The 23,466-nt window shown below is 44.4% G+C and overlaps 1 protein-coding gene across 1 annotated transcript in view; it reads left to right on the forward strand.

Moving 5' to 3' along the window:
* Positions 1–1,451: 1,451 nt before the first annotated feature.
* The window catches only part of IGF2BP3 (insulin like growth factor 2 mRNA binding protein 3), a gene marked incomplete at its 3' end in the record, with an annotated part of 144,972 nt that continues 122,957 nt past the window's right edge, over positions 1,452–23,466 (forward strand). The window contains exons 1-2 of the mRNA XM_081243701.1: positions 1,452–1,955; positions 3,328–3,388. Coding sequence (XP_081099827.1) covers positions 1,781–1,955; positions 3,328–3,388 — 236 coding nt within the window. The 5' untranslated portion in view covers positions 1,452–1,780. The remainder of the gene's footprint in view (positions 1,956–3,327; positions 3,389–23,466) is intronic.

Consider the following 23,466-nt stretch of genomic DNA (forward strand, 5'->3'; position numbering starts at 1 on the left):
TACACAATCATGAAACACTTGGAGATTTCCAGAAGAACCCCAGCACTCATTTCCGTATTCCTCGTCTCCAGTCCTCATTTTGTCGGCCCAGTAAGGCTCCACCGGGCCCAGACCCTCCCCCCCACACCCACCATTGTACTCGTTACACACAGGGGAAATTATGAATGGTTCTCATGGCCAAATGCAGGCAGAAAAGAAGCAGAAAGAGACTCGAGCAATTTTTCGAGTGCAAATACCACCTAGGGGTAACGCAGAGCGGTCTTCCTGTTTTAAGAGTCCCAAGTTCTCCAACTAAAATTCTTTAAATAAAAGTACCAGCCTACCCCACTCCTCCTCCTCCTCTGGAAACTACAGGAAGAAATGGTTTCCGTTTAAATACCGACTTTTCCCACTCTGAATTCTCGGCTCCGGCCTCCGAGGCCCGGGACGCCCCCATCCCCACGCCAGAAACCTCTGCCCCTGCGCTCCCCTCCCCCACCGGTGGCCAAGCCCGCCCCCGGCCTCATTGATCCCGGAGCCTTTTCTGAATCGCGCAACCAATGGCAAACGCGAAGCCCAAAGCCACCGCGAGCGCAGGCGGAGGCGGAGGAGGTGTCGCCCAGACACCCGCCCAGGACGCCGCGGGCTCCCATCCCCCATCCCCCTGGCTCGGGGCCGCCCCACTTCCCCGGTGCCCGCGACTGTAAAGGGTGCACAGGGTGGGGCGCGTCTGCCCGCCTCTCCCGCCCGCACCCACCCACCCAGACACCCCCTCATTGCGTTTCCGTCCCTGCCAGCCCTGGGAAGGTGCTCGCGGCTTTGCCGAGGTTACACTTGTGTCATCAAAGCCACAAGGCGAGTTCGGAATGGGGACTCTTTGGCTTTGTTAATTACCTCTTTTAAAAAATCGAACATTGAAAACTCCGGTAAATAGAGCTGAGGAATTGCCTAGTTAGCACCCCGACTCCTATCTTATTAAAAAAAAAATCAATATTTCTCCCCTCCCCCTCCCCTCCCCCTCCGGATCCGCCCCGACCAGATAACCCTTTCTAAACTCCGTGGTGACAATCTGCTCCCCCGGCCGCGCTCCCCTCCGTGCCTCGGCTGCGGCTCCTTTAGCATTTTCCGCCCCTCTTCCTCCTCGCCTTCTCACGGTCCCTCGCCCAATCTCGTTTCCCCTCCCCCTCTTCCTCCTCCTGCTAGCTCTTTTTTTCCTGCGAAGCCCACTCTAATTGAGGCGCTGGGATTCCTCACGTGAGACGTTGATTTGTAGTTTGAACACGTGGCTCATTCAAAAAGCCGGACACTCGGAGCGGATTTTTTCCGCCTCCTGCGCCTTCCTCCCTCCACCCCTTCTCCCCTCCCCCCTGCCAGTCACCCTTCTGGGTTTTTTATGGGGAGGCGGCGCCTGCCCTCACGTAGTGTGATATTTTCACAGTCCGCTGGCCGATGCCAGAGGGGTTGGGGAGTAAGAGACAAAAAGTAGTTTCCCCCCCTCCCTCCTCTCCTCCTTTTTCTCGCTAATCCCGCCTCCTCCTCCGAGTTAGGAAGACTCGTTGATGCGTTTGGGTTGTAGCAAGGCTTTTTCTTTTCTTCTTTTTTTTTAATACCTAGAAAAGGAAAAACAGAAACCCTCGGATCTTATTTTTCGCTCCTCGTTCTTGTCCTTGGTTCTTAGTGTGTCTGTGTATTTTAACGGCGAGAAGAGGAGGGGAACAAAACCCGCCGGATCCATCCATCGCTGTGGGTGGTTTTAATTTTTCGTTTTTCTCTTATTTTTTTTAAACAACCGCTCTTCACAATGAACAAACTGTATATCGGAAACCTCAGCGAGAACGCCGTCCCCTTGGACCTGGAAAGTATCTTCAAGGACGCCAAGATCCCGGTGTCGGGACCCTTCCTGGTGAAGACTGGCTACGCGTTTGTGGACTGTCCGGACGAGAGCTGGGCCCTCAAGGCCATCGAAGCGCTTTCAGGTGGGCCCCGGCCGGGCTCCGCCGGGACGCCTGCCCAGCCCCGCGCCGCTTGCCCGGGCCTGCCGGGGTCGGGCCGCGGCTGACACGGGGTTGTCCACACAGGGCCCCGGCCTGGGCGGGCGGGGGAGAGGGGACGAGGCCCGGGCGCCTGCACGCGTGGGTCGGGGCCCTTCTCCCAGCCCGGGCGCCTACCCGGCCCCCGCGGCTCCCCTCCCCCGCCGGGCTTTGAGGGCTGAGAGCGAACGCGCTGTCAAGAAAGCCCCGGCGCGGGCTCGGAGGGGAGGCGGGGGGGACTGTGTGGCGCCTGGGAGCGGGGCTGGAGGGGGTGGGGTGCTCGCCCCGCGCCCCGCCCGGGCCCAGGCGCGTGCTCCAGGCTCCGGCCCGCCGGGCCTTGCTTGGGGACCGAGAGCGAACGCCTGTTTCTCGCTCCTTCCTTCCTCTCCCTGCCGGTTATTTGTGGTGTTGGATTCGCTGCCTCCCCTCCCGCCCCAGACCCCGGCCGCGGGAGAACTCAAAGTGGCCTTGACCCGGCTGCCGAACGAGGCCGCGGGTGGTGCCTAGCACGGGCGGCCCCGCGCTTCCCCTCAACCTTGCGGGAGGCGGGCGAGGGCGACCCGGGTTATTTGCTCGACCTTCCCGCGTACGACGAGCTAGAGGGGCAGGTGGGCGCGGGCGACCAGGGGTCGCCTCGGAGCGAGTCCCGCCGTGGCGCCGGGCTGCCAGGCTTCGGGCCGCGGCCTCCGGGACTGGTGGGGAGCGCTCGGCGAGGGCGGGGGACCGTGCGTGGCGGGGAGGCGCGCGGGGGTGGGACGCCCGGGGGAGGGCTGTGTTCAGGTTCCACTCCGAGCCACATGCCTTTGGCGGTGGCGGGTGCCGCGCCGTCCCTCGCGCGCTGTGCAGTCCGTGCTGAGCTGCGCCTCTGGACGTTCGCTCTTACCGCGCCTGCCCTGCGGTCCTCGAGCCTTTCCCGCCGCTCACTGCCAGTTCCCGGCGGGCCTGGGCTTGAACCCGGGAGAAGGGCCTGGGCGCCCCCTCCTAAAGAAAGCCCACGTAGCCCCTTCCCCCGAGCTTGTCTTCTGGAGTCTCTGGGGAAGCGGACGGGGTGGGGGGGGCGGGCAGAGTGTTCCCGAAGTAGTGGGTCAGCCAATTGATCCCCCTTCCCACCCATCTGTAAGTTACACACACGCAGCCTCCAGGGGCTCAGCTTCCCACTCGCGCGGGGCCGGTTTCTCTCTCGGCTTTGAGCCACGTCCGGGTGTCTTTCGGGGTCTCAGGAGGCCACTCGTGTCGCTGCTTAGGCTGTGCGGGTCCTTGGGGCCCAGAGAGCCGCTAAACCGGGCCAACTGCCCCTCCACCTCTTGTGTGTCCGCAGGTAAAGTGGAACTGCACGGGAAACTCATAGAAGTTGAGCACTCGGTCCCCAAAAGGCAAAGGTGAGCTTACTTATTATTTTCTCATTGATTCTGTTTTTCTCAACCATTGGGAGGAGAGACTCAACACAGCTGAAAACAACTTTTCCTCTTACTGTTACTGGGTTGCTGTATGACTTGGCGTTTCTCGTCTTTTGCCTTTAAGTTTCTGGCAGGTGTGTGTGTGTGTGTGTTGGTACTGCTGTGAAGGAATAGACGACTTGTCTGTGGCCCCTGACACTGGATTATTGTTACTGGTATAAAGTCGCTTAAGGAAGCTCTCACAGCTACATGTTCTCCGGCAGAGTAGGTCAAGTTGCTGCAACAGGAAATCAAAGTCTCAAAGGGCAGTTTCTGGGCATCTGTGGGAATTAGGAAGCAAAGAGTGACCGCTCCAGCCCGCCGCCCCCCACCTGAAAGTGCAGGATAGGCGGAAGCAGCTGCAGACACGCGCGGGTGTGGCGTGCCTTTCCTTCTCTGTCCTGAGTTGGCGGCGACGAGTCTGAGAGGCCTGGGAGGCCGTCCGCACATCTGAGAGGAGAAGAATTTGCCTTTACTCTGGTAGCTCGCCCGCCGGGATTGGAACACGTGAGTGAACGCCTGGGCTTCTCCTGCCCAGAAGCGCCTTTCAGTCACTGCAGAGTAAGACAGCTTTCTGCAAACCCGCCTTTGTCTCCAGGCCTTCCCCCCACTCCCCCCCCCACGCCCCCATTTAAAAAATACTTTTGCTTACAGATAACCACCAAGAGATGGAGAAGGCTGAAGATTTTTGCTACTTAAACAAGGGGGATTGCACTTTTCGGAGAGCATGTGTAGTGTGTCAGTTTACAGAATGTTTGGAGACTGTGTTTTAATCTCTCAAGTATTTTGGAGAAATGGCTCCCTTCTCCAGAGCAGGCCAGATCCCGGCTCTGTAGCTCTGACTTGAAAGGCTCTGCTTCCTCCCGGTGGTGCTGGTGTTGGTTTATGCGTTGCTGGGCTTTGCAAGGTGGGGTTAGGGTTTCTTCCTTTACCCCCTCCCATCCCCCACTCCCAACCTGGACCAAGTAGTAAGCTGGAAGTTAATTTAAACTAGGGCAGCCAGAGCGTCTGGTTAGATATTGGTGAGGGTGTGTATGCTGGAGGGCGGAAAGGGTTTGCTGTGCATTTCCCTGGTGCTTGGCTGGGAGAGATGGCTATCTAACAGGTAATCCTATGCCTATTTTTATTTTTTTAATCTATTTTTAAATTATTTTACTTTATTTTAAAGGGTGGTTTTTTTTTAGTTTCTTTTTAAAATTAATTAATTAGTTAATTATTTTTTGGCTGTGTTGGGTCTTCGCTGCTGCACGCAGGCTTTCTCTGGTTGTGGCTCGCGGGCTTCTCATTGCGGTGGCTTCTCTTGTTGCGGGGCACAGGCTCTAGGCGCAGAGGCTTCAGTATTTGTGGCACGTGGGCTTCGGTAGTTGTGGCTCGCGGGCTCTAGAGCGCAGGCTCAGTAGTTGTGGCGTACGAGCTTAGTTGCTCCGCAGCATGTGGGTTCTTCCCGGACCAGGGATCGAACCCGTGTCCCCTGCATTGGCAGGCGGATTCCTAATCACTGTGCCACCAGGGAAGTCCCTATGCCTTTTTAAAAAAATTTTATTTTATTATTTTTAGCTATTTGTTGCTGCGCGCGGGCTTTCTGTACTTGCAGCGAGCTGGGGCTACTCTTCGTTGTGGTGCGCGGGCTTCTGGGCTTCTCATTTCGGTGGCTTCTTTTGTTGCGGAGCATGAGCTCTAGGTGTGCGGGCTTCAGTAGTTGCAATGCGCAGGCTCAGTAGTTGTGGCGCATGGGCTTAGTTGCTCCGCGGCATGTAGGATCTTCCTGGACCAGGGCTCGAACCTGTGTCCCCTGCCTTGGCAGGCAGATTCTTAACCGCTGCACCACCAGGGAAACCCCCTATGCCTATTTTTAGATTGAGCTCTCTTCCAGGTAAAGCACTTTCACAAATTGTGTTTTTGTTTGCCAGCCTGTTTGGATTTTTGTGGATTTCTCTTCTCCATGTACTTAATTTTCATCGGGATAGTTGGAAAGAGATTTGGCGTGGCCAGATTTAGTTCTAGTTGGGAATTTTGGTAGGGGTCAAGTTATTTTATATAGCAGAATGGAATTCTCTTTTAAAAGCTTCTAAAACAATAGAACGTGTGCTGAAAACTATCTAAATTGATCTCAGTTTAATAAACAATTGAAAAATTGGGGGAGAAGTCATAGCTCCTTAAAAAAGGTTAAAGGCATAGTCTGAATTGTTTACCTACTGGAAAAAAATGTAAGCACATTCTTCAAATTCTAATTGGTTTCATGTTTAGCCACTGTATCTTAATTTTCTTCAGATGTTGAATAAGAAATAGGCAGATGGTTGTGTTGAAGGACAGGCATTTTAACATTTGAGAGTTTCTAAATTTAAACATTAAATGTCTTGACCTGTGTGTAAATGCAATAACTTTGCCTTACTCTCCTGATTTTCCTTCTCCAGGCTGGTGTGAATTTGTCCCCCATGTGTAGGGAATTAAAAACATTGTCTGGTTAATAGACTGCCTGTTTTATTCTTAAAGGCTTTTGCCCAACCTAAAAACATACTTAGTTTACTTGTTACTTTATGACAAACAGGAGTTGCTGCTTAGGAAATCACATAAAGTAAAATGTTAGCAGTGGCAGAAAGTATTTATCAATGGAAACTTCTTCAGTTTATTAACAATGTAGATTAAATTTTGTAGCTGATTTTCCTTAGCATTAAAATGCTGAGGGTTTTGAATGGTATTGTCTTACTAGCAAAGTAAATAGGAGTGAGTACATTGGAGACAACTTTTTTTTTAAAACTGATTTAGAGAGCAATCAAGTAAGTCCTTTGTTTGTACAGAAATGGCTAAAAACAACAATAGAGCTTGCTTTCTCTGCCAGGGGATTTTTAAAAAAAATTTTTAATTTTAATTTTTATTTCAATTATTTATTTTTGGCTGTGTTGGGTCTTCGTTACTGCACGCGGGCTTCTCTTCGTTGCGGTGCGCAGGCTTCTCATTGCGGTGGCTTCTCTTGTTGCAGAGCATGGGCTCTAAGGCACGCGGGCTCAGTAGTTGTGGTGCACGGGCTTAGTTGCTCCGCGGCATGTGGGATCTTCCTCCAGGGATCGAACCTGTGTCCCCTGCGTTGGCAGGCAGATTCTTATCCATTGCGCTATGGGGGAAGCCCTGCCCAGGGAGATTTGCCGGAAATCTGTGTTACAATTTTGTTCTAACTGAACCTTGGAACTGTGTTGTAGTTTTCCTTATCTGGACTGTTCCACTGTCTGAATAGGCTTTGGGAGAGGGCAGAGAAGGCACCTTGGTGATCCACATGCCCAGCACCTATAGGAGGGTCAAGAGGTGGTACTGGTGACAGTGAATTGAATGCCGCGGACCAGCCCTTGCCAGTGAGCCTGCTCGACTTCTGGGTGGAGTTCTTTGTGCTTAGCAGTCATTGCATTCCATCCCATCATCATGTGGGCACCTGAGGCAGGCATACCCACATATGCAGCAGTGACCTTTATACCTGCTGTGCAAGGCATGTTGGGAGCCCCGTGCTGAAGAATGCTTATGGCAGCACTCTGAGATGGATCAGTGGGCTTGCAGCAGCTAAACAGGGGAGCAGGGGTGGGTGGGACCATTTCAGGAAGGGGCATTGTTGAGTTTGGTTCAGACCAAGCTTAGCTGCTGATTACCCAAGTCACAAGGGAATGTGGAAGGAATGTTGCTTTTCTGCATTCAGATACCCCCCAGTTGGGGAAGATTATAGCAGTGCTTCACAGAGTTTGAGGTCCCCTGCATCCAGAATGAAGAGAAGATTGCACTGAGTACCAGTGATAGTGTTGTACTTTTTGTTCCAGATGTAAAAGATACAGCACATGAAGACTTGGCTTCACTCTGGAGGTATAAGCTTTAAAAAAAAAATTCCCTCCCTCCTTGGGGGTGAGGATGGGTGTGAAAATTGTTTTGACTTTGGAAGACGATGGCTGACTTTGGTTGGAAGAGTCACTGGTATCTTGGGGAACCTTGGTGTGCCCCTATATGATTTTGTAAATAGCGCCGATTTCCTTTTTGTTATGTCGTGGGCTCTTGGGCATGGGAGAGGTAACAGGAAAGTTGCTGACGCTGGGGAACTGAACGGATGGTGGTTTAATTCGTTTTCCATTACTTTTTTAAATTATGAAAATTTGTGTATTTTCCAGCTTTTTCTAGCTTAAACTTCCTCATGATTTAGCTCTTGGCCTTGATTAGAATTGTATGTAGCCAAAACATATTTGAATGAAAGAGAAAAAATAGTGGGATATCATAGTTAATATTTTTCCAGGAAGGATCCGTTAAAACAGACTGTGGTGCTTAAGCTCAAATGTCTTTGTTTCTTGCTTCCTTAAAATTAAAAAAAAAAAAAAAAAAAGGAAATAAAATGAACAGCTTATTTCCGTATTAGAATCTTATGTTTAGCATATAAATGGGGTAGAGCATGTATAAAAATGACTGTGTTTTAAATATATCTTACTTTAAATGGCCATTTAAAAGCTAGTGCTGCCTTTTAAAAGCTGTTAAGTGTAGAACAGGATGGTGCCATGACTAGCCATGTGCCCATTAGCCAGGGCATAAGACCCTGTTGTCTCAGGACAGTAAAAGCTGTTTTTAATGCTAAATATTTTAACAGGTGTGCCCCTTGTTTATCACTGGTGGTACAGGTGAATCTTGTTAATTAGGGAAATTTCTCAAACATGCATAGCCCTGAGATTCTGAATGTTAGGAAACTTTCACGGCTGGTAAAGAATCATAGGCAAGGTTATCTTTGCAGTGCTCGGTTTAAGATCAGTAATGCATGACTGCTTAAGTGGTTATAGCCAATGAGATTTTTCTTGGTTTCACGTTGTTTTCTCAGTACGGTTTGAGAAAGTTTAAAAGATTTCTCACTTTTCTTTCTCACTTTATTAGAATTTAAAAAAATGTTGATAAGTAGCTTCTGTGTGGCTGTCCATGATAACAAGGAAGACGTTATGAAAACGTGACATGTGCCTGGAGCCAGTGGGAACTGAGAATCTTGGCTTCTGTTTCTGGTTTCCTTTTGATTTGTGTGATGACTTACATTCTCTGTTCACGCCAAATGCCATTATAATAAACTAACAGGAGGCATATTTTGTTCTGAGTTTTGCATTCTGCTTGAAATAAATGAGTTACCAGCTAAGGTTTAAAAATATATTTTGGAATTGCAGAGAGCTGGGCTTTTCCCTGTAAGGAACTTGACTTGTATTTCTTTTCTGTAGTATGGTAGTTCAGTTGCTTTTGCACGTGTACCTCTTTTGGGCAGTCAGCAAGAGGGACATGATCTTTGCCATACTTTGAAATGCTTTTGTGAGCCACACTACTGTAGTTCATGTGTTGTTATAGGTCTGGGATTTTGTATTAAAGTGAAGCTGTTGAGCCACCTTGATATATATTTTGAAGCAACTCCATTTTAATGGTTTTAGCAGCATTCAGACAGCAACTTTTCTAGCAGTAACTAATTTTGAAAAGTGTGAATTATCCATTCAGGAACGCTGGTGGTTGGTTTCGTCTGGGAGGAAGGAGAGAGTCTGTGCTATTCTTAGCTGAGTTTCCTTTATCAACTGTTGACTGATTCAAGCTTCTAGAGTCACAAGACAGGAGGTGGCAGTGTGGGAGCAGTGACCAAGGGATAGGATTGGCATTTTTATTTTAAAAAATTTTTATTGAGTTATAATTTACATACCATACAATTCACTTGCTTTACTTGTGCAATTCAGTGATTTTTGGTATATTTACAGAGTTGTGTAACTATCACCACAGGCATAGAATTTGTTGTTGTTTGGTTGGTTTTCGTTTTTGTTTGTTTTTGGCCACATGGCATGTGGGATCTTAGTTCCCCGACCAGGGATTGAACCCATGCCCCCTGCATTGGAAGTGTGAAGTCTTAACCGCTGGACTGCCAGGGAAGTCCCTGGATTGGCATGTTTACTTAAGATCTCTGCCCCATAAATCTGATGTTTACAAATGGGCTTTGACTACAGAATTTTGCTTGAAAGCTGGTTGCAAACAGTTTTCAGTGTTCTATTAAAATTTATCATGGTCTGAAATTGCTGTTTGGTAAGTATTTGGTAAATAAACACAGCTATAATAAATATCAATACAGTATAGGAATTTTGTTGCCCTGAAGAGGAGTCCATAGTACATAAGTTATGTGTTTGAGAGAATTATGCTGAGGCCATTTAACTTGATTAGGAAAAGGTTTGAAATTATGGAATTATTGTTTCCTCAAACCAAACTTTGAAATGAAAAAAAAAATGCTGTTAAAATCTAGTGGAACTCTAAGCTGAAAGAGGCCTGAGTCCTTAGAATATCGGCCGTTATCACTTAGTTGTTTAGGATGTTGATTCCATTGTGATCATGGTGTTTCAGTTCTCTATCGCAGCACCCTGAAAACTGGTGGCTCGAAACAACAGCAACTTACTTTTTCCTATGGTCATATGGGTCTGTTAGGTGGTTAGTTCTGTTCCACATGATTATCATTTTGGGTCATTTACTAAGCTGGGCTAGAAGGTCCAAGAAGACTTCACTCACATGTCTGGGCTCTTGGTGCTTATCCAGGTCATCTTTCTCTACTCGGTATCTCATCACTCAGTAGTGGCCCCTGGCTGGCTACCGCAAGTGAAATCAGAAGCTGCTGGGCCTCTTAAAGGCTAGGTGCAGAATTGGCACATTGTTGCTTTTAATCCCATTCTATTGATAAAGGCAGGCCACGAGGCCAGGACAGGTTCAAGGGGGATGTGGAAATAGCTTCTCTCTCTTGATGGTGGAGTGGCATTCATGTACACAGAGGAGGAATTGATGGTGGCCATCTTTGTAGATCCTCCACAAATTGGAGGAGGGGAGCATTTAGGCTTGAAAATGCTTAGAACATAAAATACCTGAAAATAGCATTTAGTGCTAGAAATGGGGAGCCAGTCCCCTTGTAATATGCTGGTAAGAGAGGATGGTGTTAACTTTTGAGGTAACGAGTAGTGGTCAGTCTCTGTTTATTTCTACGGAACAGCTAATAGGGTTTGCTGATGGATTGGATGAGAGGTGTGAGAAGAGGAAAGGATGACAAGAGTTTTTGACCAGAACAACTGGTTGGAAGGTGGTGCCATTGACCAAAATGGAGAGTGTTGTGAGACAAACAGGTTCTTGGCTGGAAGTCAGGAGCTTTACTTTTGGCATATTTTGTTTCTAACGCTTATTAGAAATTTAAATGATGACGTCAAGTAGGTAGTTGGATATATTGGTCTGGAGCCCAGGAGAAGGTAGGAAGCAGAGGTGAGCGTTAGAGGCTTCATTAGCTTGTGGTATTGAAATCATGGAATTGGACAAGATCATCAAGGAACTGAGCCTGGAGCTCTAGGAGGAAGGAGGGACCAGCAAAGGAGAGTGAAGGAGGCCAGTGATTAGCGGAAGTCAAGCACAGCGAACTGTTTCTGAGAGAGAAGTGAAGAAAGCCTGTGGAGAAGGAAGGTAATCAACTGTGTAGAGTATCGCTGAGAGTTTGTGCTTTAGATGGATGAAAAAGTGAGTGGGAGCGGTGTTAAGTCTCAGCCTTCTGGCTGTGCTGTAAATAAATGGAGAGCGATTTACAAAATTTGGAGCAACCTGGAATACAGCCTTTCATCCAGGATTCATTTATTAGGCTCTTAGTTCTTTTTTTTTTTTAATGTTCCAGAAACATCTATAAGTATGTTCTATTTATAAGTTGCTAGAGATGGAAGCGGCTCCTAAGGTTAGTAGATCCTCCTCTTGTTCAGTGGACAAGACTTGTTGGTAACAGTTGACCTACCCTCTGGCGTCTGTTTTGACCCTTCTGGTGACTGTGAGCTCACTTTCCCGTGGACAACCCATTCTGCTTATTATTAGTACATAGTTGGTTCCAAAACAGTGCAAAGTCCAGTGCTTCTATGCGCTTGTCTAAATACTTGATTAAAGACAAGCAAAGGCTGAAACTAATGGCCACAATATTTTTGAATATTATGGGCGAGGTTTAAAATACTTTAATCACGTTGTTATTTTAGTATACTTGAATAAAGCATTCCGTCCATTTTATTCATAAAATTTAAGTTATAAGAAATATAAGAAACCCTTGAAGTGCCCTAAATTCTCTCATTTTTGCATATTAAAAAATCTGGTCCTTGGTAAAGTAGCCTCCTTCTCAAATTATGAATACTGTCTTTGGCCACAGGAGTCACCAAAACAAGGTGATATGTTAGAGCACTTGATTTTGAGACAGGTGACTTTGTCTGAATAACTCTTTTAAGACTTTCTTTGTCTATGCAAGTCCTTTGATTATTAGAATGCTACTTTCAGAATGTGTTAAACACCTGCTAGTTTGAGAAAACTAATAAAAATGAGATAGCACAGTAGGGTTTTTAAAAAATGGTATTAGTTGCTTTACCAAAGGATTTTCCGTAAAGCCCTGGGAGAAGAAGTGCCTTGCCCATGGCACTGCAGGTGATTAGTAGACCCATTTCCAGGTCCTGTGACTCTGCCCTGTCTTCATTTCTCCCATTTAAAGTTGTCAAATCCTCAAAAAAGTAGCTTACACAGCAGCCTGATCTTGTTTGCAGTGGCAAGTCGGAGCAGAGATGTCCTGTTTCTTGCTTTCTCTGAAGAAAAAAGAAATCTTGTTTGGCTTCTTTGAAGGGTTGATTTATTGTCTTCCTGCAGGAAAAAGAAAGGTACAGGTAGTCTGGAATCCAGGGCTTACTGCAGGATAAAATATCCGGACATCCTGTTTTAAGACAGAAAATGAGACTACTTTTTCCTTGAAGGTTTTTTTTTGTTTTTTTAAGCAGCTTCATCTTAGTATAAATGAATTGCAGGGAAGTTGGAGGGGGCCTAAGGAGATATGAGAGTAGAACAGAGGGCATGAGGAGGTAGGTGCCATGGCTTTATCCCAGGCAGGTGATTGTGATTCACAGCATGTGTTTTAGATGGCAAAAGAGGTAGAGGTGTCCTCTGTGGAGTCCATGGTGCCTGGTTGTCCCGCCTTGTTACCAAGTTTAGTAGGATCCTGCCTTGTGGAAGGAAGTCTCTTAAACTTGGAATATTAAGGATTGGGAGAGAGTAGGAGGGGGAAATCGTACTGAAACATCTTGATGAGGAGCCCTGATGCTTGCCTCATGTGCTCTTGTTGAACTGAAGGGTGTAGCCAGAAGAATGTTATATCTGGGTTTGAATCCCAACTCTACTTTCTGAATTCATGATGATAAATGTTTAAGGATGAGGAAATCAGATTTGGAAGGTTAGAATGGAAAGGATGCCTCATAGGATCCTGGGGATGTGTATAAAGCATCAGTAGAGCATCACCCAGTAGTCACTCCCATGGCAGCTGTTATATTTTTTCCTCTTGAGATTCAAATGTGAAGCCTGGATGTATATTATATTTGGTGGTGATAACAGAAATAAGAGAAATTTTTGTTCTGTTTGGGATATGGGCTCATAAAAGTAGAAATCTTTGGGTGGTGTCTTTTTGTTTTTATCTTCATTGAGTATGTATTTCTTAAAAAAATTAAGATATAACCTAGGTACGATAGAGTATATGAATATTAAATAAAACATCTTGATGAATTCTTAACAAATGTATACATGTAAATTAATTTGAAACATATGAATTATGAAAATGTGGAAATATTTGTTCTTTAATCCTCCCTATCCCCATGTATTTCCCATGTCTTATAGCTGGTAACTTGGTATATTATTTTTCAGCAATTTTTCTGTGCATGTATCCACACTTTTTAATTTAATAATCAAATCATACTGTTTATTTTTTGTGCTTTTACTAAATAATGTATCCTGAAGAATCTTTGGTGTAGGTACAAATAGTTCACTCTCCTTAAACCAAGTTGCATTGCAACAATATAAATAGTTGCAACAATTTAAAGGTTCTTTTCATAGTGATTTCAGTGCAGCATAAGTATATGTATGTCATAGGACTCTTGGTTGGATATATATATATATTTTTAATAAATGTATTTGTATTTATTTTTGGCTGAGTTGGGTCTTTGTTGCTATGTGCGGGCTTTCTCTAGTTGTGGCGAGCGGGGGCTACTCTTTGTTGCTATGCGTGGGCTTCTCATTGCAGTGGCTTCTCTTGTTGCAGAGCACGGGCTCTAGGTGCATGGGCTTCAGTAGTTGTGGCGTGGGCTTCAGTAGTTGTGGCACGTGGGCTCTAGAGCGCAGGCTCAGTAGTTGCAGCGCACGGGCTTATTTGCTCCGCGGCATGTGGGATCTTCCTGGACCAGGGCTCGAACCTGTGTCGCCTGCATTGGCAGGTGTATTCTTTTTTTTTTTTTTTTCTTTCTGTAAGCGGGCCTCTCACTGTTGTGGCCTCTCCCGTTGTGGAGCACAGGCTCTGGACATGCAGGCTCAGCGGCCATGGCTCACGGGCCCAGCTGCTTCACGGCATGTGGGATCTTGCCGGACCGGGGCACGAACCCGTGTCCCCTGCATCGGCAGGCGGACTCTCAACCACTGCGCCACCAGGGAAGCCCGGCAGGTGTATTCTTAACCACTGCACCACCAGGGAAGCTTGGTTGGATATTTCTACAAGGTAAATTCTTAGACTGAAAGTTGCTATGTCAAAAGACAGGCACATTTACATGTGGAAGTGCTCTGCCCAAAACGTAAGTTTACTTATTGACATGGTTAGTCATAGTTTGACCACCAGGGAGCTGTTTTCAGTGAATTGTGCAGTGAGACAGTTTGGTTAAAAACTGTCTTTTCTTTCTTTCTTTTTTAAAAAAAATTATTTATTTAATTAATTAATTTACTTTTGGCTGTGTTGGGTCTCCATTGCTGCGCGTGGGCTTTCTCTAGTTGCAGTGAGTGGGGGCTACTCTTCGTTGTGGTGCACGGGCTTCTCATTGCAGTGGCTTCTCTTGTTGTGGAGCACGGGCTGTAGGCTCATGGGCTTCAGTAGTTGTGGCTCACAGGCTCTAGAGCGCAGGCTCAGTAGTTGTGGTGCACGGGCTTAGTTGCTCCGCGCATGTGGGATCTTCCCGGACCAGGGCTTGAACCCGTGTCACCTGCATTGGCAGGTGGATTCTTAACCACTGCGCCACCATAGAAGCCCATAAAACGGTCTTTTCAAGCATAGAGGACTGTATCATTTGAGAAACGGCCTTATTCTTTCTGCCATAGTTGTTCTGCTGACTCTCACAAGTTTAGGTCCCGATTCATTTGTGTCCCTTGCATGTAAAAATTAAGTCAAAAGCTATAAAGGTTAAATTCTGAAAACTTAGAGTTAGAATACCTGAGGTTTATGTTCTCTTATACTTACCACCTTGAATTTTGGATCTTACCTCAGAAACTAACAATACTTACTTGCAGTGGGAGCTTTACTAAATAATATTTTGAGGAGAAATTTGATTAAGAATTAGTTTTCAAAGCAAAGTAAGCAAAGACAACAAAAAACAACAACAACAAAAAGAATTAGTTTTCAAAACAAAGTCCTACTCAGCTTGCCACTGGAGCTGGGCAGATGATGATTGGCGAGCTTATTTAAGAAAACCTAAGATGATGATTGAGTTCTCTCCAGTGATCCCCAAATGTTTACTACTTTTTTAAAGTCAGCTGTTCTTGCAAAAATGGAGAAGCTCTTGCTTTTCTTTGGAGAGATAAGTGTGGTTGAAAATTTTAATTTCTGTATTTTTGGTGTGCAAATTTACCTATTTCTGCAATTTTTTTTGAGTTTCAGAAATGAATTCATTCCTTATGGCTTATAAAAATTTTTTAGTTTAACAAGCGTAGATGGAGCACCTGTGCTTGTAGGCAGTTCCATACTAGGTTTCAGGGGCTAGAAAGATGAATATGATACCTGTTCTAAAGAAAAGTACATGGAGTATGGTGACTTGTACTTTGTTCTGTCTCAATCCCGGAGTGATATTTTTGTCTTCGGCACTAACAGTGGCTGACGGTGCCAGTGATCCCAGAGGTGGATTAATATCTCTGCAGGTAGAGAAGTGGTAAATACATCATGAGGTATATATGGGATGGCCCAGAAACACAGGAGGCGCATTGGGCTTAGCTGAGTGTTGGTGCAGCCAGCCAGGCGTAGGTTCAGAGAGCAAGGCATGTGAAGGCAACTGAGGCTAACTGTGCAGTGGGGAAGGGAAAGGCAGAAGAGACAGCAGGAGGCAAGGCATGTAAGTGTGAAATACCCTGGTGTGTGCTGGGGGTGGGGGGGGAATGGCAAGCTGTTCAGAGTTAGAGAGGCCCGAGGGTGAGGCAGGAGTGTGGTGGAGCCTGAGGCCAGAGGGGCAGCAAGAGCACCCCGTGTTCTGCTGGGCTCAGGAGATCTGATTCTTCATGCGTTTAACTTGAGGGGTTCACTCAGTTTAGTTAATGTCATTTAGCAGATGGTTATTTGGGATCATCTCATGCAAGACTTGATGCTTGGGTTAATTTGGGGATCTGCTCGCCAGCGATTATGTTGAGCTGCTTTTACCTCTTAAGTGCTTCCTGGAAACGGCTGTGCCCCAGAACATTACATGGGGCATGGAGCTGTTCCCAGGACACCCTCTGACAGGGTGATTAGGGGAAAGCGTGAGAGGACTAGGAACCCTGTAGTAAGGCTGACTGAGCCTATGCCGCTTTTTTAAGGTCAGTTATGACAGTCATAGTTTTAGTCAGTGGTAATGATTAAACCACCTGGTATTATTTGATTTTATTAAGACATCTCAAATGATATAATGAACCTTTGGAGAAAAATGAGACCCTTTTATGTGCACACACTATTGTTTGTTTGTTTTTTTTAGCAAGGCAAGAAACATTTATTTTTTTATTTTTATTTTTTGGCCATGCCGTGTGGCCTGTGGGACTTTAATTCCCCAATCAAGTATCGAATTGGGCCCTCTGCACTGAGAGCGTGGAGTCCTAACCACTGGACTGCCAGGGAATTCCCAGGGAAATTTAAACATAAAAAAATGTTCTCTGCCCTGTGACCTCCCCTCTCCCCACACTGTGCATTGTTTATCTGCATTAGGCATTGACCAAACCTCCCCCATCAGCAGAAATACCTGCTCAACCATAAAGAGCAACATTCTCCGAGCGTCAACAACACAACTCCTAGATCTTCCATTTCTTTCTTAGATCAACTAATTTTTCACTGACGTGTACTTAGTCTTTTATTTTTTTTATGTCAATTTAAATGATATCTACCTCCCTCCCTAGACTAAAATGATGGGATCAATGTTCTTATATTACCTTTTACCTTCTTTTCCCATTTCTCTCCCAATTTTTTTTACTTTTATAATTTTTTAAAAATTGAAGTATAGTTGATTTACAATGTGTTAATTTCTACTGTACGGCAAAGTGATTCAGTTATACATATACATTATTTTTTATATTCTTTTCCATTATGGTTTATCACAGGATACTGAATATAGTTCCCTGTGCTATACAGTAGGACCTTATAGTTTATCCATTCTATATATAATAGTGTGCATCTGCTAATCCCAACCTCCCACTCCATCCCTCCCCACCCCCTTGGCAACCACAAGTCTGTTCTCTGTCTGTGAGTCTGTTTCTGTTTCATAGGTAATTTCATTTGTGTCATATTTTAGATTCCACTGTGCACACACTATTCACTGAGCAAAATTAGGGGCAGCAGTACACAAACTTGGGGGGAGTCAGTGGTATCTTGCTTGGCATCACACAGACGTCAGTTAGAATCCCTGCTCATCTCTGTGATCCCAGGCAAACTGATGCTACTCTGGATTTCTCCGCTTACCTGTAAATAGGGGCAATAAAACTTATTGCACAAGGTTGTTGGGAATTAAATGATAAGGTTTGTAAAGGACTTCCTGGAGTATCTGACACCTCAGTGGTGGTGTCTCATATTAGTAAGCGTGTGTATTTACAAGTGGAGCTTGAAAATAAGAGTTGAGTGTATCCCTGCTTCATCCCATAGTTTGCTCTCACATGTACAGATACATAGAAATGTTTCACACTTCTTTGTAGAGTATGAGTTATGCATTGTGAATAAGTTAAGAGTTTGTATTAAAAAAAAGTTTGTAGTTTATGTCTGGATGTGTAGGTCTTAGCATTCCTAACATATGTCTAGTTAGGAAATTCTCTTAAGAGAGATCATATTATTAAAAAAAAAAAAGACTAGGAGATAAAGAACTTCTGTTAATCTCAAAAAGGTAGACAACATACTACAAAAATGTACAAAGGCTAAGCAGCAGTTGAGAAAGGGTTATCTGAAAGGCCAATCTGCTTAGGAAAAGATACCGTATCTCACTAGTCATCAGGGAAATGCCAACTGTAATGGCATTTTTGCCTATCAAGTTGGGAAAAATGAACAAGATTGATAGTACCTGGTGTTGGCAAGAGTGTGTAGGAATGGGCACTCAAACGGCTAGAATGTAAATTGGCAAAGACTTCTTGGCATGCCATTTGGGAGTATCTGTTAGAACTTAAAATGTGAATACCCTTCAAGTATCATGGAACACAGCCTAGTCTTCATAGTTCTGTGTGGTCTGTAAGCATAGTTTTAATCAACAGTATTGTAAAGGAGTTGAAATCACTAGGCAGGACTCGGTAAAAAGGTCTTTGGGTGGGAGTCCAAAATATATGCAGATAAACTTTTAGGTTTTGTTGTATCACTCATTATATTTTAATAGGTATTATCAGGTAATCTGGAACTTTCACCATTGTCTGCTTTCCAAGCAAAGAGGATCCCTAGCCTTAATCTGACTGTCTGGGACATTTTGAATTTACTCATTTTTGAGCTTTAGAGGGTAGATTTTTTAAAAAAATAAATTTATTTATTTTTGGCTGCATTGGGTCTTCCTTGCTGCGCGCAGGCTTTCTCTAGTTGCAGCGAGCAGGAGCTACTCTTTTTGTAGCGCACGGGCTTCTCACTGCGGTGGCTTCTCTTGTGGGGCACGGGCTCTAGGCGCGTGGGCTTCAGTAGTTGTGGTATGTAGGCTCAGTAGTTGTGGCTCTTGGGCTCTAGAGCGCAGGCTCAGTAGTTGTGGTACACAGGCTTACCTGCTCCTCGGCATGTGGGATCTTCCCGGACCAGGGCTCGAACCCATGTCCCCTGCACTGGCAGGTGGATTCTTAGCCACTGCACCACCAAGGAAGCCCAAATATTTAAAATTTTTAAATTAAAAAAATGTTTTTTATTGGAGCAAAATTGCTTTACAATGTTGTGTTAGTTTCTGCTGTACAAAGAAGTGAATCAGCTATGTGTATACCTATATCCCCTGGCTCTTGGACCTCCCTCCCACTCCCCCCATCCCACCCATCTAGGTCATCACAGAGCACCAAGCTGAGCTCCCTGTGCTATACAGCAGGTTCCCACTAGCTATTTGTTTTACACATGGTAGTGTATTTATTTCAAACCTAATCTCCTAATTCATCCCACCCTCCCCTTCCCCGCCTGTGTCCACATGTCTGTTCTCTACGTCTGTGTCTCAATTCCTGCCCTACAATAGGTTCATCTGTACCATTTTTCTAAATTCCACATATATGCGTTTAATATACAATATTTGTTTTTCTCTTTCTGGCTTGTTCACTCTGTATAGCACACTCTAGGTCCATCTACATCTCTACAAATGACCCAGTTTCGTTCCTTTTTATGGCTGAGTGATATTCCATTGTGTATATATGTACTGCATCATCTTTATCCATTCATCTATCGTTGGACATTTAGGTTGTTTCCATGTCCTGACTATTGTAAACTGTGCTGCAATGAACATTGGGGTACATGTGTCCTTTTGAATTATGGTTTTCTCAGGATATGCCCAGTAGTGGGATTGCTGGATCATATGGTAGTTCTATTTTTAGTTTTTGAAGGAACCTCCATACTGTTCCCCATGGTGGCTGTATCAATTTACATTCCCACCAACAGTGCAAGATGGTTCCCTTTTCTCCACACCCTCTCCAGCATTTATTGTTTCTAGATTTTTTTTTTTTTTTTTTGCGGTACACGTGCCTCTCACTGTTGTGGTATCTCCTGTTGTGGAGCACAGGCTCCAGACGCGCAGGCTCAGCGGCCATGGCTCACGGGCCCAGCCGCTCCGCGGCATGTGGGATCTTCCCGGACTGGGGCACGAACCCGTGTCCCCTGCATCGGCAGGCGGACTCTCAACCACTGTGCCACCAGGGAAGCCCGTTTCTAGATTTTTTGATGATGGCCATTCTGACAGGTGTGAGGTGATACCTCATTGTAGTTTTGATTTGCATTTCTCTAATAGTGATGTTGAGCAGCTTTTCATGTGCTTCTTGGCCATCTGTATGTCTTCTTTGGTGAAATGTCTATTTAGGTCTTCCGCCCAGTTTTTAATTGGGTTGTTTGTTTTTTTGATATTGAGCTCCGTGAGCTGTTTGTATATTTTGGAGATTAATCCTTTGTCAGTTGCTTCGTTTGCAAATATTTTCTCCCATTCCGAGGGTTGTCTTTTCATCTTGTTTATGGTTTCCTTTGCTGTGCAAAAGCTTTTAAGTTTCATTAGGGCCCATTTGTTTATTTTTGTTTTTATTTTCATTACTCTAGGAGGTGGGTCAAAAAAGAACTTGTTGTGGTTTATGTCAAAGAGTGTTTTTTCTATGTTTTCCTCTAAGAGTTTTATAGTGTCCGGTCTTACATTTAGGTCTTTAATCCATTTGGAGTTTATTTTTGTTTATGGTGTTAGGTGGTGTTCTAATTTCATTCTTCTATATGTAGCTGACCAGTTTTCCCAGCACCACTTATTGAAGAGACTGTATTTTCTCCATTGTATGTTCTTGCCTCCTTTGTCATAAATTAGGTGACCATATGTGCGTAGGTTTCTCTCTGGGCTTTCTATCCTGTACCATTGATCTATATTTCTGTTTTTGTACCAATACCATACAATGCAATTAAAAAAAAAAGGCAATTTAAAAAAAAATCTGCTAAGTGCACTAAAGCAAAGCACAGTAAAACAAACAAACAAACAAAAATCCATTGGTCTCTCTTGCATTTTTATCCTGAAGTATTGGGAAACTGTCAAAGTTCAAGGTGGTAGATATTTTTGCTGAAATTCTGATTTTTACTTAAAAGCTTAAATTCGGTCATTGGCAGCAAATACTGTTAGTTTTTCTTGAATTAACTGGTTGATTTTGTTCTCTTTTGAGAAAATGTCCACCAGACATTCAATCTTAAATAACCACAGTTAGTGTATAGCTCTTTCAAGTAAAAATGGCGCTCTGTGAAAAAGTGTGGCTGGTTCACTCTTGTATGGTGCTTTTTCTGCAGACAACCATATTAGGTAGCCCAAGTGCTTCATGGATACTGCCCTTCTCCTCACATAGATATCAACAGGATGTGTACTCAAGGGTTATTTAAGAAAATTAATAATTTTTACTGTTTCATTAAGGACATTTAAAAATGAAATGAATTAACTTTTACTGCAAGTGCTGGTGAAGAATACAATGATTATCAGTACCACAGGTTAGTGCCATTGCCTTGATTCACGCTAAGGTGCCAGCCAGTTTACCCACCATTGTTTTCGCACCATCAGGGCAAATGTGCACACAGTGAAAGAGGCAAATAACATCTTAGTAGTAGTATAGAAATAGTTTTGACTTCTTGGACCTCTTTGAAAATGTCTCAGGGACCGCCCCCCCCAACCAGGAGTCCACATGCTGTATGTTGGGAATTGCTGCTCTATAGTAATGTGATGTTTGAAATTATTTGGATTAGGTATTCCTGTGAATGTGTATTTACATCATAACACAACAGATGGCAAGAGCAACTGAGGGTTTTATTCAACTCCATGGCATGTTAGCTTTGAGAGGGAATTCTACACAAATCAGTTTGTGAAAAACAGGTGTGGGAAGAGAAAAAAAACAAATGGAAAAAAAATATAAGAAACTAAACACAAAAGAGAAATCTAGGTGTATAAAAGACAAATAGGGAGCATTTCAATGTGCATGAGCAAAATGAAGTGAGTTTGGGCGTTTGGGCAGCCACAGTTAGGCTTTAAGTTCTTCAAACCAAAGTGTACCCTACACGATGACTACAAGTCTTGCCTAAGAATATGAATGGCCTTCAGTACCTTCAGTATGATAACATTTGGTTATTCCTAAAATGTTAGAGAAAACTAACTAGAATCTAAGAGCACCATCAAAGTTTCATTTGACAATTTAGATGTTTTGAGGCTGGAAGCTTGTGCTGATTCATTGTATTTGTAAGGATGACCAAATAAAGAGTCAAGCCTCTGACACATTTCAGCCAGCTTTCCTTGCCCTACGTAAGTTAGTTAAATTTAGAAAATAACTACTTTTGTTCCTATCGCAGGAGAAGTAGTTTTCTTCTCTTAGGCAATGATTTTTTAAAAAATTTAATTAATTAATTAATTTTTGGCTGCGTTGGGACTTTGTTGCTGCACGCGGGCTTTCTCTGCGTGTCGGGGATACTCTTCGTTGCGGTGCTCAGGCTTCTCATTGTGGTGGCTTCCCTTGTTGCAGAGTACAGGCTCTAGGCGCGCGGGCTTCAGTAGTTGTGGCTCAAGGCTCAGTAGTTGTAGCTCACGGGCTCTAGAGCGCAGACTTTGTAGCTGTGGTGCATGGGCTTAGTTGCTCCGCGGCATGTAGGATCTTCCCAGACCAGGGCTCGAACCTGTGTCCCCTGCATTGGCAGGAGGATTCTTAACCACTGCACCACCAGGGAAGCCCCTAGGCAATGATTCTTTTCTTTTCAAGAATTAAGTACAACAATGACCTTTCAAGGTATTTCACAAGTCTTTTCCATTCCTTTTATTTTTATTGGTTTGAGAAAGCTTGGTAGCTTGCCATTAAGTTTTCTTTTATAAATGGCTTTGTTTTGCTGATCTTGGCAGTTTTTAAATGATCCATTCAACAAATTGTTGAGTGTTTATTACATGCCAGCTACTGCTTTAGGTTCTTGGGAGACAGAAGTGAACAGAAGACAAGAACTTGCTCTCAGGGCTTCCCTGGTGGCGCAGTGGTTGGGAGTCCGCCTGCCGATGCAGGGGACACAGGTTCGTACCCTGGTCCCGGAAGATCCCACATGCCGCGGAGCAGCTGGGCCCGTGAGCCATGGCTGCTGAGCCTGTGTGTCCGGAGCCTGTGCTTCGCAACGGGAGAGGCCACAGAAGTGAGAGGCCCGCGTACCGTAAAAAAAAAAAAAAAAAGAACTTGTTTTCATGAAGGTTAGGGTCTAGGACTGCGCTGCCCACTAGGGCAGCCACTGGCCACATGTGGCTGTCAAGCAGTCAAAATGTGGCTAGTCCAAACTGAGATGTCTATGTGTAAAATACACACTGGATTGAAGACTTGGTTCAAAAAGAGAATATAAAATATCTCATGGATATTATAATTTACCTATTTATAGGTAAATTATAATGTAATATAATGTATATTTTCAGTTTGTGGAAAAACAGGTGTGGGAAGAGAAAAATAACAACTGGAAAAAATGTTCCTGTTTAATCTTAGATCTGTTGGTGAGTGGTGTGCACACTAAGATCACATGTATCTTAAACTTTTTTTTTTGAGATACTGTATTGTATACAGAACACCCACAAGAATCGAGCAAAACTTGTTTTTTCTATGGTAATTTAAAAAGTTGGAAGATTAAAAAACATAGTATACATGGCAAAGTTTAAACCATAAAAATGATTTAAATGATTGAAATGATCTTTTTCTCCTTCCCCAAATGCACCCACTTTGTAGTTTCTTGTAGTTTTGTTGTTGTTGGGGAGGAGACTTGTATACATACACGAGAATCTACGATTGCATACTTTTTAGAAAAGTATAGTTTAGTTCTGCCCCTTACCATTTTGAAGTTTTAAAAAGCAGTTTTAAAGGTGCTTTGGAAGCTGGGAGGGGGGAATATCGTGATAATATAGTATGTTCAATACTATTAAAATAGTGGAGTGTTGAGTTAGGAGTAAAGTATATTTACCCATATCTGGGCTGCAGATTCATTAAAGCTTGTTTAAATGTGTTTGTTATGAATAGAATATTAACAGTATGTTATGTTTCACTATTAGTACTTGTTATATAGATTATTCTAATTTTCTGGAAACTCCAGC

Source organism: Mesoplodon bidens (assembly GCF_964165515.1).
Source record: "Mesoplodon bidens genome assembly, chromosome: 9".
Classification (NCBI taxonomy): domain Eukaryota; kingdom Metazoa; phylum Chordata; class Mammalia; order Artiodactyla; family Ziphiidae; genus Mesoplodon; species Mesoplodon bidens.